The 15494-nt window shown below is 34.5% G+C and overlaps 1 protein-coding gene and 1 long non-coding RNA gene across 2 annotated transcripts; both read right to left on the reverse strand.

Moving 5' to 3' along the window:
* Positions 1-8663: 8663 nt before the first annotated feature.
* On the reverse strand, positions 8664-11542 carry LOC124828984 (uncharacterized). The gene is made up of 6 exons (XR_015781606.1): positions 11480-11542; positions 11041-11061; positions 10922-10967; positions 10564-10686; positions 9858-10433; positions 8664-9167 (listed from the first exon to the last, which is right to left on the reverse strand). It is a non-coding gene; the product is annotated as an uncharacterized LOC124828984 (long non-coding RNA).
* Positions 11543-11766: 224 nt separating this feature from the next.
* Positions 11767-14900, reverse strand: LOC124828977 (protein WHAT'S THIS FACTOR 1 homolog, chloroplastic-like). Its single transcript, XM_088096619.1, has 3 exons — positions 14761-14900; positions 14490-14662; positions 11767-13429 (listed from the first exon to the last, which is right to left on the reverse strand). The coding sequence occupies exon 3, from the start codon at positions 13275-13277 to the stop codon at positions 12123-12125; it is 1155 nt and encodes a 384-aa protein (XP_087952745.1). The 5' UTR covers positions 13278-13429; positions 14490-14662; positions 14761-14900; the 3' UTR covers positions 11767-12122.
* Positions 14901-15494: the final 594 nt, after the last annotated feature.

Here is a 15494-nt window from a genome sequence, read left to right on the forward strand (position 1 = left end):
TATTTCTTTTATTAATAATGTATTATGTAACACCCTAAAAATTAATGTATTATACTATAAATCCATAGTAATGTTTGTACAAAACTTATATGAATACAAAATACAACCTAAACTTATACATAATACATAAATATAAATATTTACAATAGATATATCACAATAAAATATTTATTCTCATAAACTTTTATCATATACATATACTTATATATATATATATATATATATGTTTGTGTACTTCATATAGTCATTGTAGTTCATAACACAACCAACACATAAAAGTATAAACTTTTGAATCAAATTTTTAACTTAAGAAAAAATATATAAAAAGATACATTCTAATTTACAAGTCATAACAATTCACTTTCATTGAAAATCCAATGTAAACAACCACATGGATCACATATGGTTCTATACATCAAGAATATTCAACAAGTGGAATATCAACTAACGTCTTCTAAAAGACACATACTAAGTAAGTTTTGCCAAAGGCTAACATCAAATCCCATACCCAAGACTTAGATTTATAAGCTAAGAGAAAGATCACGATAAGTTCATTACAATCCAAGTCACACATCTGCCTATGTTACAATATGTTGGAATTCCTCCTTCAAATTTTCACTATTATATATGATGTAGATTGTTAGGAAAATAAAAATATCTCTATTATAACATAGGTGTCAATACTTAATATCTAGACTTAAATGCTTGCTTCAAAACTTCCTCAATTCTTGTGGACATGAAGCACTAAAGACGGTTGTGTATATATTAAACTGAGTCCCAACCAAGGCCGTCTTAAAGAAACCGTTTGAGTTATTCAAAGGTTGGTAACCAAGTTTGTGACATATACACGTTTGGGGATGTCCGTCTGAAGTGAGAATTTATAATCCACAAGAGAAGAAACTAGACCCAAGGACTATTAATGGGTATTTCATTGGATATGCTGAAAAGTCTAAGGGATATAGATTTTATTGTCCATCGCATAACACTAGGATTGTGGAGTCAAGAAATGCAAAATTTCTTGAGAATGACTTGATTAGTGGGAGTGATCAGTTTCCAAACATTGGGAATGAAAGGGATCACTATGAAGCTCAACCCTCTAGCTCAAGTGATAGATTGGTTGTCATTCACACCCCTCAAACACAAATGGGTGTTAGACAAACAATAACTGAAGCTTCACAGCCTGCTGAAAATGACCTTATAGATCAAGTTGCTAATGAGGAACAACAAGATGATGTTGAACAACCTACTGAACAGTTACTTGAGCAACAAGTTTCTCAAGAAAATGATGAGGCAACATTAAGAAGATCTACTAGAGTTAAAATGTCAGCAATTCCTAGTGATTATGTAGTGTATTTGTAAGAAGTTGACTACAATATTGGAGTTGCAAATGATCCTGAAACGTTTTCACAAGCCATGAGTTTTAAAGAATCAGACCTATGGTATGACGCCATGAAAGATGAGATGGATTCTATGGCATCCAACAAAGTTTGGGATCTTGTTCAATTGCCCAATGGTGTAAAATCCATTAGATGTAGATGGGTCTTTAAAACCAAGAAAGACTCAAAAGGCAACATTGAGAGACATAAGGCAAGACTTGTTGCCAAAGGGTTCACTCAGAGAGAAGGAATTGACTACACAGAGACCTTTTCTCCTGTATCTAAGAAAGATTCCTTCCGAGTAATTATGGCATTAGTAGCTCACTTTGATTTTGAGTTACATCAAATGGATGTGAAAACAACATTCCTTAATGGTCATCTGGAAGAAGTGGTTTACATGAAACAACCTGAAGGATTCTCTTCTAAAGACAATGAACACTTAGTTTGCAAGCTTAATAAATCCATCTATGGATTAAAACAAGCCTCCCGTCAATGGTATCTAAAATTTCATGATGTTATCACTTCATTTGGTTTTGAAGAAAACGTCATGGATCAATGTATGTACCAAAAGGTCAGTGGGAGTAAGATTTGTTTCCTTGTATTATATGTGGATGATATTTTGCTTGCAACCAACGATAAGGGTTTTATATATGAAATGAAACAATTTCTCTCAAAGAACTTTGACATGAAGGATATGGGAGAGGCATCTTATGTCATTGGCATTAAGATCCTTAGGGAAAGATCTCGAGGCATTTTGGGTTTGTCTCAAGAGACCTATATCAACAAAGTTTTAGAGAGGTTTAACATCAAGAATTGTTCCCCAAGTACAGCTCCCATCGTGAAGGGTGATAAACTCAATTTGAATCAATGTCCGAAAAATGATTTTGAGCGGGAACACATGAAGAATATTCCATATGCTTCAGCTATTGGAAGCCTTATGTATGTTCAGGTTTGCACTAGACCTGACATTGCATATGTTGTTGGAGTTTTGGGAAGATATCAGAGTAATCCAGGTGTTACCATTGGAAAGCTGCAAACAAGGTAATGAGATATCTTCAAGAGACAAAAGATTACATGCTTATATATAGACGAACTGAATGTTTGGAAGTGATTGGCTACTCCGATTCAGACTATGTTGGCTGCGTTGATTCACGAAAATCAACATCTGGTTATGTTTTTAAGTTAGCTGGTGGAGTTGTATCTTGGAGAAGTGCCAAGCAAACATTAACTACTACTTCTACTATGGAAGCTGAGTTTGTTTCTTGTTTTGAGGCTACCTCGCATGGTGTGTGATTAAAGAGTTTCATTTCTGAGCTTAGAGTTGTGGACTCTATTTCTAGGCCATTAAATTTGTACTATGACAACTCTGTTGTGGTGTTTATGGCTAAGAACAATAAAAGTGGATGTCGAAGTAAGCACATTGACATCAAATACTTAGCCAGCAGAGAACGTGTTAAGGAAAAGAAAGTGGTCGTTGAACACATAAGCACTAAGTTAATGATTGTTGATCCTTTAACTAAAGGCATGCCACCAAAGAATTTTAAGGATCATGTAGTGCAAATGGGACTTGGTTCCACTATGTAATTTCATTATCAGTACATTTATTATTTTCAATAAAACTCTTATTCAGTTTGATGTTTTTCTCATATATTTTTTGTGCACATTTATTTTAAGAAGATATCATTTAGTTTTGATCTAGCATAAACATATGGTTTATGCATTAAGTTGAGAGCTAATGTTGAGAGAAATATATATTGTGGTACATGGAAGATAACACTCACTATCAGAGGACCTATCGCCATGACTCATATATATTTTGTCACTTATTGTGGTTAATAATTGGATAAATGGACCAAGTGGGAGAATGTTAGCATTATTTTTAAATATAAAATAAATATTATAACATTTTTCAGTTCCTATTTTTAAGGAACATAAAGTGGTTCATTAAGCCATTATTTTATCTTTTTAATTGCATAGAGGTTATGGAGCAGTTACTAATTTTTAAACATAAAGCCCATTTATTTTGAACCTGTGATGGCTAGACTATATATAAGGGAATGGGTTACTCTCAGTTTTGATCACTAAGCCTACTCCTCTATTCAGAAAACACACCATCGAGTTTGAGTGAGTTAAGGTTTAGAAAAACAAAGTTGTCTGGGTTTGGATTACAAAGTTGCAATGGCAGGAGGTACGCACATTATTCTTTCGTTTTGCTTCCACTGTTTTTAATCTGAATGTGTTACTGTGATGTTAATATAACATGTTTAGGTCAATTTTATACTCTGCTATTTTCTCAGAGACTTCTAAGTCAACTAAAGCATTTAAATATATTACTAACATTCAAGCACATTAGATGACTTGGTTGGACCTTAAATTCAAGATTAGTTTTCCAACTCAATCCAAATAAGTTATGTAAGATAAGTGATCAGTTCATTGAACCATTAAAGCATAAATCAAATCATTAGAAATGAATAAAAGCAATGATATGTGCATAAAACATCAGTACATATAATTATAGTAGATTACATCCAACCTCACTACAAGAGAGTTTAACTATACTTATGTTAATGACTCTTCCTATACTATCTTAAATTGTTACAATGAATACAAAGAGAATTATAAAGAAAAAGGTTTAAGAGAAGAGCTCCCTTAAACTAGAGTAGCACTTTATTTTTATAGAAAATGAATATTGACTCTTAGCTCCAATAAACAGTAGAGTTTTTCTTCTGTGCAGAACTTTCTTGTGACTCATGCTTCTACTACTTTTGTGTTTTAGTCTTAAGGTTCTCGTCACGTCCACTCATATAAACCCCTATATATTATGCGATTAGACTAGTCTGCCTTTGAAAATATAAGAATAAAGTTATAATCCTAATAGAAAAATCATGCAAGTTAATTACTACTAATGTTTAATTATGGTTAGGAGCCTTGTAAGATACTGACAAAAAAAATAACTAACAAAACTGCAAAAATATGTTTTATTAGTAATTAAATTGTTATACTTTATTTTAAAAAATATATAATTTATATGTTGAACCACTAAAGTAGTACTATATAAAATTTTACTTGTAACTAAAAGAAATAAATATAATTTATTAAATATAAAACAATGTAATAGAGAAATCATATTTAATGGTATTTGTCACAACCGAAATCACAATGGCGAAGTGAATTTTTTAAAAAAGAAATAATAAAAATATTAGAAGGAGTCGTCACCATACTTTATTATGAGAAAACTATAGAAAATAAAAAAAGTGAGATCTGCATAAATAAATTTAAGTTTGAGAGTCGGTTACCCGTAGGAAAGGTGTTAGCACTCCACAACGTCCATCCTAAAATGGTTCCCCTTAATTAAATGTGTAAAATTTATGTAGTTTTTTAAAATATTTGTTTTCCCCATAAAATCAAATAAAACATACAAATATAAAATGATAAAGAAAAAAAAATTATTAAAATTATTTTATTTTGACCCGACAAAGATACATTGGTTTTAGGTATTCTAAAAAAAGAGAAATCAAGGTTATGTAATTCTTTAAAAAAAAAATAGGCTTAAATGCTTACTTGGTCAATTTAGTACCCAATTTTAAAATTGTAGACATTTGGTCCCTATGTTATCAAAATTGTATAACTGAAGTCCTGTCCGTTAAGTTGGTAGGAACGGCGTTAAATGTTAATTGATGTGACAAAATACATTTCCAACGTTGCAAAATTTAAATACTTTTATTTATTTACCTTAACAAATTTAATTATTAATTTTCATTCCTTCTCAACCCAACAGAACCAAACCCTTATTTTCTCTCTATGTTTTTCTCTTTTTCTTGTCTGTGTCAAACATGGCGATGATGACGGGATTCTTGTTGAGGGTAAAGTTTGTGGGTCGAATCCCATCGCTAGCAGTGGCGATGCGCCGGTGGTCCACCAAGGCGGGGCCATCGTAGGTGGTGGAGGTTGACATGGCGGAGTACGACGTGACGCTGAAGCACTTCGATGACCTAATCCATAGGATCATCGTGAAGAAGGCCACTCCGGACTAACTACCTTTCATGCCTGGTTCCTCGTTTTAGGTCTAGTTGCGACCATCGCCTACCAACGTCGTCGACCTCATCCACAAACTCACCTGCGAAGACCATCGTCCCCACGATTCCCCTCTCCTCTTCACCCTTCGCGGTTGGCCTTCGTCGAATTTCTTCATCAATGGTGACTACCCTTCTCTCAAAATCTCGTTTTTTGCCCTATTGTCCAATTGTGTCTTTAGATAAACTATAAAAATTGTTTTACTTTTTACTTTTTGGTTGTATTTTGGGGATTTGGGGAAATTGAGAAAAGGTGTGGGTTTCTGGGTGTGTTTTTCTCTTGTTGTTTAATTTCGTCGTTTGGGGATGGTGTTTGTTTCAGATTTAGAAAAACGGAGGTATTAACCATCTCTTCCGCAGAAACTGGCTGGCGCAAAAATGTAAGCTTCCCCTGTGTATTCCTTTAACCCTTCAAATCAAGGAAATTATGGGCCTGTCGCTACACCACCTTTGCCTTTTCAACCTCATCAAGGAGTTTATGTGAGTTCCGCTATCGCGATAAAGCTCCGCCAATCCTTCATGTGAACAAAGTTTACAAACGAGCTCGACAAACCAGATCGGAGACAACAGTAACCTGTAGAAAACCAGAACTACACTGCAAGCCTAGGGAGAATGAAGCAGCGTCAGGATTTCCATGGAAGACAAAGGAGCAACCCGCATCTCCACCGCAGCTCCACCATTGTAGAACGAAGAGAAAAGGAAATTGGGGATTGGGGTTTGCAAAACCGCCAAAGAAAGAGAATCAGGGGATTTATTTCCCTAATTAAAAACCCTAAACTTTCAATGTACACCTAACCCGAACTCTGCTTGCCACATCAACTGAATTTAGGCCAACTAAATGTCATGTCAACATTTCTTGCACAGCTCACATCCACAGTAACTTCAACGTTATTAATTTTAAATCGTTAAACAGATAGAACTGAAGTCAAACAATTTTGATAACATAGGGACCAATTGTCTACACTTTTAAAATCGGGTACTAAACTGAAAATTACCACTGAACATAGGGACCAATTAAGCATTTAAGCCTTATATAAAATATACTCTAAACATTGTTAATGTTGTTAAAATACAATTAATTGTTGAACTTAAAAAATAATATATTCAACAATACAAATTTTTTAAAAAATAAAAAGATGTTCAAAAACAATTGCTAAAACTGTCAACTTGGCCAATAGCTCCTAATTATTGGACATCAAACATTGCTTAAGTGTCCAAAACAAATGCACCAATTCTTCAAATATTCTCTCTTCTTTTCTTATAACTCTTTCACTATCCTCTTTTAGTTTGGTGTAGTTTGGTTGACACCAAGCTCTATGCCTAGTTGTCCTTTGTCTCCAGCTCCAAAGACATACAATTTCCCTGATTGAGTTAAGACAAAGGTATGAGCATTCCATCAAATAACACCATAAAACAAGAACATACGAAGACTGAGTTCATATACACTATGAAAATCAGTGAACAACATTAAATTTTAGCAATCTCCTAATGTTCTTCCTAAAATGACCTTCTCATGAAAGAAAAAGTACTACAACTAATAACATTAATTAAAGTTAGAGTACTGCTTGGAAAAAAATAACATTAAATGAAGTAAAGATAGTTTCAATTTGACCATATTTGAAAACAAAAAAAAATGGTGTTCTTTTGTTGCATATAAATGAGAGCAGAGGTAGTACAATTTATATTTATAAAAACTAATAGATTTTAATAATTCTTCCTCCATTAAGTTCCAGCATGGCATTGATTTTCTTTGAAGCTAAAATTAGGAGAAAAGGTATGTGGAGGTTACTAGTACAGTATTGCTTATTTTATGATGTAAAACACCTTTTCTGAATTTAAAATGAGATGTTTATTCTGCATATTTTTATCAAGATATATCAAATACAGTAAAAAGGTTGCTGCAGCAATGACATTCAAGTATAAATAGGTAAATGTAGCTAACCTAACGTCGAGATATTGAATTGATATACCCTCCTTTGCTCAAGTCAATGTCCACAGGAAAACCCTCTGTCACTCGACCAAGTAGAACCTGCAAGATGAATTGAGCCATCTTACATATCAAAAAACATTATCCCAATGACTGGCTGCTTCATAGCACATCTATGCTTATAATTGCAGAATAAGTCTGTCCAGAACTACTACTACTTCCTTCATTCTTTGACTTTCATCACAAAACTCAGTCAATTTACAAGCATATTGTCGCCTGAACTCAGGAGCACAATCTGAACTAAACTGAATATCGACATAAACCACATACATTGCATGTGAGAATTATTTTCTAGTAAAAAAAAAGATAACAATCTCATTATGCTTTTAGACTTTTGTTTCGGTTGAAACTTAGAACAAAAAAAGTGTACCTTTACAGTGAATTTGTGGATAGAATTTTCTGAGAATGATTGAGAAACACCCATTTTGTTTGTGTTTTGAGATGTGAATACTCTTGTACATGTTCTTCTCTTTTCTTTTCTGATAGTCACGGAAGTTTGTTATGAGTTTATGTGTTGGACCGTGATATATTAACAACATTTTGCTCTGCACCTACAAAATATTGTTAACCGTACGTTTTCCAGCACCTACATAATATTTTTCCTATTTAATCTTTTTAAAATTGTGATCCAAATATGAAAAATAATTTTCAAATTATATAATTGGAAAACCTTCTTGATGTAATTTAAAAGTTATCTAAAAAATTATTTTTATGAAGATTACATAATTCAACATTTATTTATTCCGAAGCTACCGGATTTTAAAATACAAAAAATTATTTTTATCTTTCAGATTTTACAATTCAATTTTTTTTTACAAAAATATCGAATTATATAATTTAAAAATAGTAAAAAAAAAACGTGAGTGCACAAAGAAAGTAATAGAGGTGCAGGAAAAAACTGCCAATGTTTCACCTTGGGAGTCCAATTTCACCAAGTGGACTTGTGTAACTGCTAACAAAGTCAAGTCATTCCCAACCAGTTCTAATATTAATATCAGAAGGTATAATAATATTCTATAAGATTACTAATTTATTTCCTTTAATCAAACCAAACTACTAGTAAAACAATTACACAAATTTCTTTTAACATTTATCTTCAATCAAACAGTTCAATACTCAATTTATATATTATTAATTTCCTTTTATTTTTTCTTCCACACATCCAAACACAAGGCTCATGTGCGCTCTTCTGTAATTAAATGAAGATAAAAGATTTGGCAATAACTATTGAAGGTGACAGAAGAAATCAAGTAATTCTCAACGACGTTTTATATACAAAATTTGCATAAGAAAGAGAACCGAACCTCGAGTACTATATAGCAAAAATATCCAGATCACAACTAACGAGTGGCATCCAAGGATTCTAAGGTTTATTTTGTTGTATAAACAATAGCAGGAAGTAGTTGTTTTCCCCCTCAGTAAACTCCAGAATTCAGCTCTGCATCTTTCTCAAAAATGTCCCACCCATCATCAAGAAGAGCATTTTGAGAAGCTTTTGATTTTTCCTCGTCGTGTCCACTTTTGGAAGAAAGGCTTTCACTTATCTTACTTCTTTCAGATGAATCACCATGCACAGAACCTACATCAGATGCCACGGTTTTGTGGGACGTACCTGATGAAGCTAACTTGCAACTGGTCTGACTTGAGGTGAAAGATTCACTCAATGGAAGATTTGCATCAAATCTCTCTTTTAGGAGCCTAATATCCTGACAAATAACTGAAATTTCTCCTCTGCAAAGTTAAATGAAAACGAAACATATTAGAATAGAAAATACAAAAATATTACAACTACAAAAGGCCAATTGATAACAGTACACTGATATGCATGTTGAAGGAAGAAAGGAAAGAATATTCAAGTCCTATTAAATGATTGAAACAACAATTTCAGGGAAATGATGTCAAACAAAATGCCATCCAGTACGACAATGGCCATTTAAAAATATAACGTAATGGTCATAATCTAATAATCTGGAACCTACAGTAATTTCCAAAAAGAAATAATAATTAACAGTTTAGAGAATTGGATTGAAAGATATAAATACCGTAAACAAGCAGAAAAATGCAACTATGTCCAGACAGAAAAACAACTTACTGCAACATATCAACAACCTGCCCTCGATCCAGGTTATTAAAAGGTGGAAATAAATAAGGGTGTACCTTTCCTTAATATAAATAAAAAAGGTGGAAATAAATAAAAGGTGGAAATAAAAAATCATAAAATAACAACGAAGAAACTTCTCTAAAATAAATAAGGATGTACCATTCCTTAATATAATTTGTGAATTATGATCTTAAACCACCAAAGCTATGGGAGGATAAACCCTATTCACTTTAAAAACAAAGTCACTTAGAGGTGCTTTGCCCAAAATATTATATGTAGAATAAATGCAATGGTTCAGAAGCACCAGAAACACAAGTAACCTTCGAATTCTCTTTTGTCTCCTGCTTTAGTCTTTCTAATTCATGTAGTACCACCTTCTCCAACAGTTTTTCCTATTCCGCAAGAGCCCTTTGTGCAGATTCCGCCTTTTCCAGCTTTTCATTCTCAGCTGCTTTCCTCAATTCTTCAGCTGCAGCTAGTCATGCTTCAAGAACTTGGCGCATATGGAAGCCAAAATAAAGAAATGAACTAAATAAAATGCTAGCAATTTTACTCCTTAATCATCAAGTTAACAATCCAATTGCACAAACGAATATTTTTTAATCATGAACAACAAATTTAAATTACATGCCTTCCTTAGACATTATGTTATAGTAGAGAAGACTGACTATTACAATAGTTAGGAAGGTGTTCAAGGTATTCTGAAATGCAGATATACGTCCAGCAAAGGTATGATGATTAAATTTCTAATGAACAAGCTAAACTAAAGTGTAAAGCACCTCATTGAGTATTGCAAGAGACTTATCCCTTTCATTAGACAAGCTGAGTAGGCGTGACTGAAGTTCCTTCAGTTCAGTTACCAGAATTGCTTTTTCCCCAAACACTTCTCCCGCATGCTGCAAGAAAGTTGACAATAAATATTTTTTGCTCGTCTCATACTAAACAATAAATGCAAAAGACTGAATTTTAACAACGATGTCATTTGCTTCTTTAGCTCGTTCCAGCACTTTTTTTATATCCTTCTACCCTGGCCAGAATATTAGACCCTCCAGTAGCAGCATCCATGCTGGCCTCCTCTACAGCTTGCTCCTGAAGTTGCACATCCCTCATCAAGGTCATAAGAGATTCCATTGATGACAAAAAGGTTTTCTGCATCAAAGTTAAATAATGTTAAGATGTCAAGTATTAAAGTTATCCCCAAACTATAAGCATATCATTCTATATTAACAATGCTAATACATTGCTATGATATCTACTCTATTGCTTAATCATTCAGTACAACAGAAATTATTTCAAAGTCATCTTCATAACCTCTGCCACATGATATATTGTTATAAAGGTAGTATTCCTAACATCCAAATATGAAATCTAGGACTACTAATACCTTGGTACTTTTGGCATCATTGATGATTTCCTCAAGCAGATCAATTCTGCAAACTTGACTATATTGTTATAAAGCTAGTATTCCTAACATCCAAATATGAAATCCTGGACTACTAATACCTTGTTACTTTTGGTATCAACCTGTTCAGAGAAAATTATAAACTTCAGTTAGGCCTCAATATGCATAACAAGTTTGACATGCTACCAGATTAGACATATCTATAAATACTCCGATTACAGAATGTTTGATGATTTATATAATTATTGGCACCAGTAAGTTCATTCTCAAGCATATGTCAATTACCACGAGGCATTTCTTAACAGTTGAAAATAAACAATATCTATTCATCCAAATTATACATGTTCATGAACTTAATGCTCAACTACAGAGTCCAATAATCTTTATTTTTATTTTATAAGTGTAATATTGGAATTCCAAATGAACTTCACAAATTAACTATAGTCCGAAAATCACTACTAGATCATAGAGCAACCAATAGTTAATAATAATGTATTAATGTGCAATCACACTTTGGGGGAAAATAGTAAATAGCTATACCTGAGGAAATAACTCCTGCAAACTTCTATAGACAGAATTGAAACCCATGATGAAGGTAGACAATCTGCGATGCTTCAAAAAAGAAGAGTTTTTTTTTTAATATTGATATTTTTAATTATATATAGAAGGTGGGGCAGAAGAAGGCTCCGCATCTATGTCTTGAACAAGCTGACGGTGCCTCAAACTACTAACTGACACTTAAAATTCAAATTACTGAAGACTTGTGACATTGCTCGTCAGTGAAATAACTAGAGGAAATAGAGAATTAACACTTAAGACTGAAAATATAATAAAAAGAGCTCAAGAGATTGATTATCTCTTAGCTGATTTAATTATAGATGAAAATTACATCTGGAGTACAAGAGGTACGAGAAAAGGCTATATCTAGGTAACTAATGGGTATGTTACTTTTACAGCAACCTCACTCCCTGGCATATCAACATTATGAGGTAAAATTTCAGTTTGCTCTGATGCATCAAATGAAGAATTTGAATGACTCAAAGTTGTGCAGCAATTCATGCACCTTAAGACTAACTAACAATCATACCAAGTGAGAAGGGTTGTACTAGCCAGTAACGGTCAAGCTTTTTCCTCAAAAAAATTGAAAGTTTTTCATATCAATCAACACACCTGGTCTACACCTTCATGCACCAACTTTCGTGGCCAATAGCTCCATATCGTCCTTAATCCTTTCTTGCTTTAACATCAACTGCTCCTTTCTTTGCCGCCATCCCTCCTCCAACAACTTAACAAATTTATCTTTTATTCGAAGCAACGGATCACAGTCAACCAACTCCTCACCTCGGTATGCTTCTCTCAGCACTGCCGTCTCAATCCCACCTTTCAAGGACAGATAGAATATCCCCGAATGCCGGGTAAAAGTGGTGGAAAACGCATTGGAAAACCTATAGTCATCGCAAAACTTTCCAAGGATCGGAACCGGAATCCTCTTATGCAAGGAAAGAGAAATCAATTCATGGAACACTCCAACGGATCTCTTCTCCATCTCTCTTGAAGCCTGGTCCAAATGGGACACATCCTCGTAAGGGGACACATAATCAAGCTCCAGCCAGTCCCTAACCCACTCTCTCATCTCCTTCTTCAAAACAAACCCTGGCGGTAGCTCCACATTGAAATTAGGCCTAACCCTAATCCCCAATCGCTCACTCTCCTCCTCGGCTCTTTTCTCAATAATAGATTTTGCAAACTCGGGGTTCCAATCAACCAATTCAAGAAACGATTTCCCCTCTCCAGGAGACCCAGTTAACCTAAAATATTGTGGATACCGAGGAACCAAATCAACCAAAAAATCGTTGGGGAACCCGAACTCCCTCTTCACGTGAAGCAACTTATCAGCACTGATAAACTTGTTCTTGGACATCATTAACAGTTTACACAACTTGGAGACAACGAAGGGTTCGTTCTTGGAGAAAATTTGTTGCTCTTCCTGGAGAAAGCAGTGAAGGCGGTCGGAGGGGCGTATGAAGCGAACCGGTTCGGTTTTGGGTTTGATGCGACTGTAGTAGACATCAAACAAACCAGGGTTTTGGTTGATAAAGGTTTCAGCTTTGACCTTGAGTCGCATCCTTTCACGACGCTTCTCGAGGTAGCGTAGAGGAATGACTTGGCCTGGTTCGTTGAGGACTTCTTTGACGACGCGGGCACATTGCTTGTAACGCTTGTCGTACTCTATAGCTCGGTCGAGTGTTGGGTCCTTGCGCCACACTACTTTGAGGCTTGATATAGTTCTTGCATTGTTATGGTAGAAAAGAGTGTGGGTTTTGGTTTTGCAGAACATACCTTCAACTTCAATTTCAACCAGCGCCACAGCCACACTCAGAAGCACCACTCGGCTATGAGATGAGAGCAATGGCAGAACTTGCAAGTGTTGGAAATTTACACACCAAACTAGGGCCTGTTACAGTAATGAATGGTACAGGCTTTTACTTCCTGCAACCTCCAAATTTTCAAAATAATCAGCCTATATTAAAACTGTAATGAATAACCAAAAGAAAACCTAATGATTTTATTCTATGTTCAAATTCTATATTAAAACTATTCAAATCATCTATTTACAGAAGTTAAACCAAGCAACAAAATTTCGATGTTAAAAATGTAAGACTCATGAACAAAAATACAAAACAAATCAACAAGAAATACCTAAACTAATGGACAAGAGGTAAAAAAATGTAAGAGCATACAAAACAGTGTAAACTAAATGGATTATGTGAGATTAGACAATCGAAACCAGAATAGAATAGAAACAGCAGATAGAGATAGCCTAGAATTGGTCCTACTATACAATTGAGTCAGCGAATCCCAATAGCTTTTCAAAAAGACATTTTGACAATGTGCAAGCCCACTTTGGGGTATTGGAGATTCTATTAAAGAATCTAAAGCTAGCTATTCTCATCCACTCAACCAAAGACAGCAGAAACCAATTCATGACTACGAAAATCTAGCTAATGAAACCTGTAGCAAAACTAACTACCACAATACAAATTTAGAAAGTAAATAAGCGAAAAAAAATAAATGCTGGAAATTAACACTTCATACAAGAAAAGAAAGCAGAGACATCATCAGATCAAGAATCATTCAAGAATTAACAATTTGCAATGAAAGGAAATGGAAACAGAAATAAATGCTGGAAAATATAAAAGTAACGCAAGCATCAAAATAAAGAGCAGAAATTGGACAAGAACATTAAAATGAAAACGCAGAAATTCATTGAAATTGAGAATAAAAGTACAATTGACAGCGAAATCACCGAGAACGCTCACGGTCTGTCACCCTCCATGAACATTCTCCGCGAAATCCAGATGCGAAGAACAATATATCTACACTACGAAGAGCTTGAAAATCTAACTACCAAGGAAATCGAAGAACTGAATCGAAAGCGAATCGAAATGGAGCGGAGTCTGTCACCCTCCACTCGATACCTCGAAATCTATTTACAACCCCTTTTTATATAGGGTGAATAACAGAGGGAGAAGGGAAAGGGGAAGAAAACCTCTTCGACGCTTCGCGCTTTCCAATCAGACGGTCTCTGCTTCCTTTGATCACAAGCCGCGTCTTCAGCCCTCCGATCACCCTCTTCATATCCTTTGCTGATTCAACCTCTTCTGATCACGCACCTTGAGTCATTGAGTGTTAGAGCTCCTCTTCTTCTCTCGTTGTTGCTTGCTGTTAACAGATGATTTATGATTGAAACCACATAAAAGACTGAAGCTATTCACATAAAAATAGATGGGGAAAAACCAAAGATTATTGGGAACATCTACCCAAAAAGCATGAGATTTTGTTGAACTACATAATCCACATCCACTTCGGCAAAAGCGAAAAAAAATGGCACCTAAATATTATATCATATTTTTGAAAGAAGAAAGAGAATAGGAGAATGAAACAATGAGCGCAAAAGAGGTATTACCAGAGGAATGAGCGGGAGAACGGTTGAGAATGCTAGCTGGGTTGAACTGCAAAGTGAGAACGTGTGTGCGAAAATGATGCAACAAATGTTAAACCCTCGTTTCAAGTTTCACAAACAAACTGGGCACGCGCCACTCATTTTTTCCATTCGGCCCCATTACGATTTTTTTCATATGGGCCTTAACCCAAAATTATTCACGATTCACGATTCGTGATACAAACTAAAAGAAGAAGAAAGAAAGGTTCCACAACAGCTCAATCAAACAGTAAACCCAATCCAATTGAATAAAATTATATAAGTTCATTTTGTAAAAAAAAATTTTCTTATTTTCTATACAGCTTTATATTCTGCTAGGTGGTACAGGCGTTACACACACCTCACCCTCAGTTGTATCCTCTGCTGTATTTTTCTGTTATTCTTTTTTGTCTTTTCATAGGCAACAGGTTGTATATAAATATATACTGCATTGCTTTCATCAATACAGCAGAAATTACTATCTCAATCATTTTGTCTTCAGCCTTTGTCTGTCATTTATTTTGTTCTTTTATATGGTATCGGAGCTCCATCTCTTGGAGCTCTCCTAATACC

Source organism: Vigna umbellata, chromosome 8 (genome assembly GCF_029865625.1).
Source record: "Vigna umbellata cultivar VRB3 chromosome 8, Vumbellata_1.0, whole genome shotgun sequence".
NCBI classification, from domain to species: Eukaryota; Viridiplantae; Streptophyta; class Magnoliopsida; order Fabales; family Fabaceae; genus Vigna; species Vigna umbellata.

Coding starts and splice junctions, on each gene's coding strand:
- LOC124828977 (XM_088096619.1), bottom strand. CDS start 13,277: ATGTTCTGCAAAACCAAAACCCACACTCTTTTCTACCATAACAATGCA.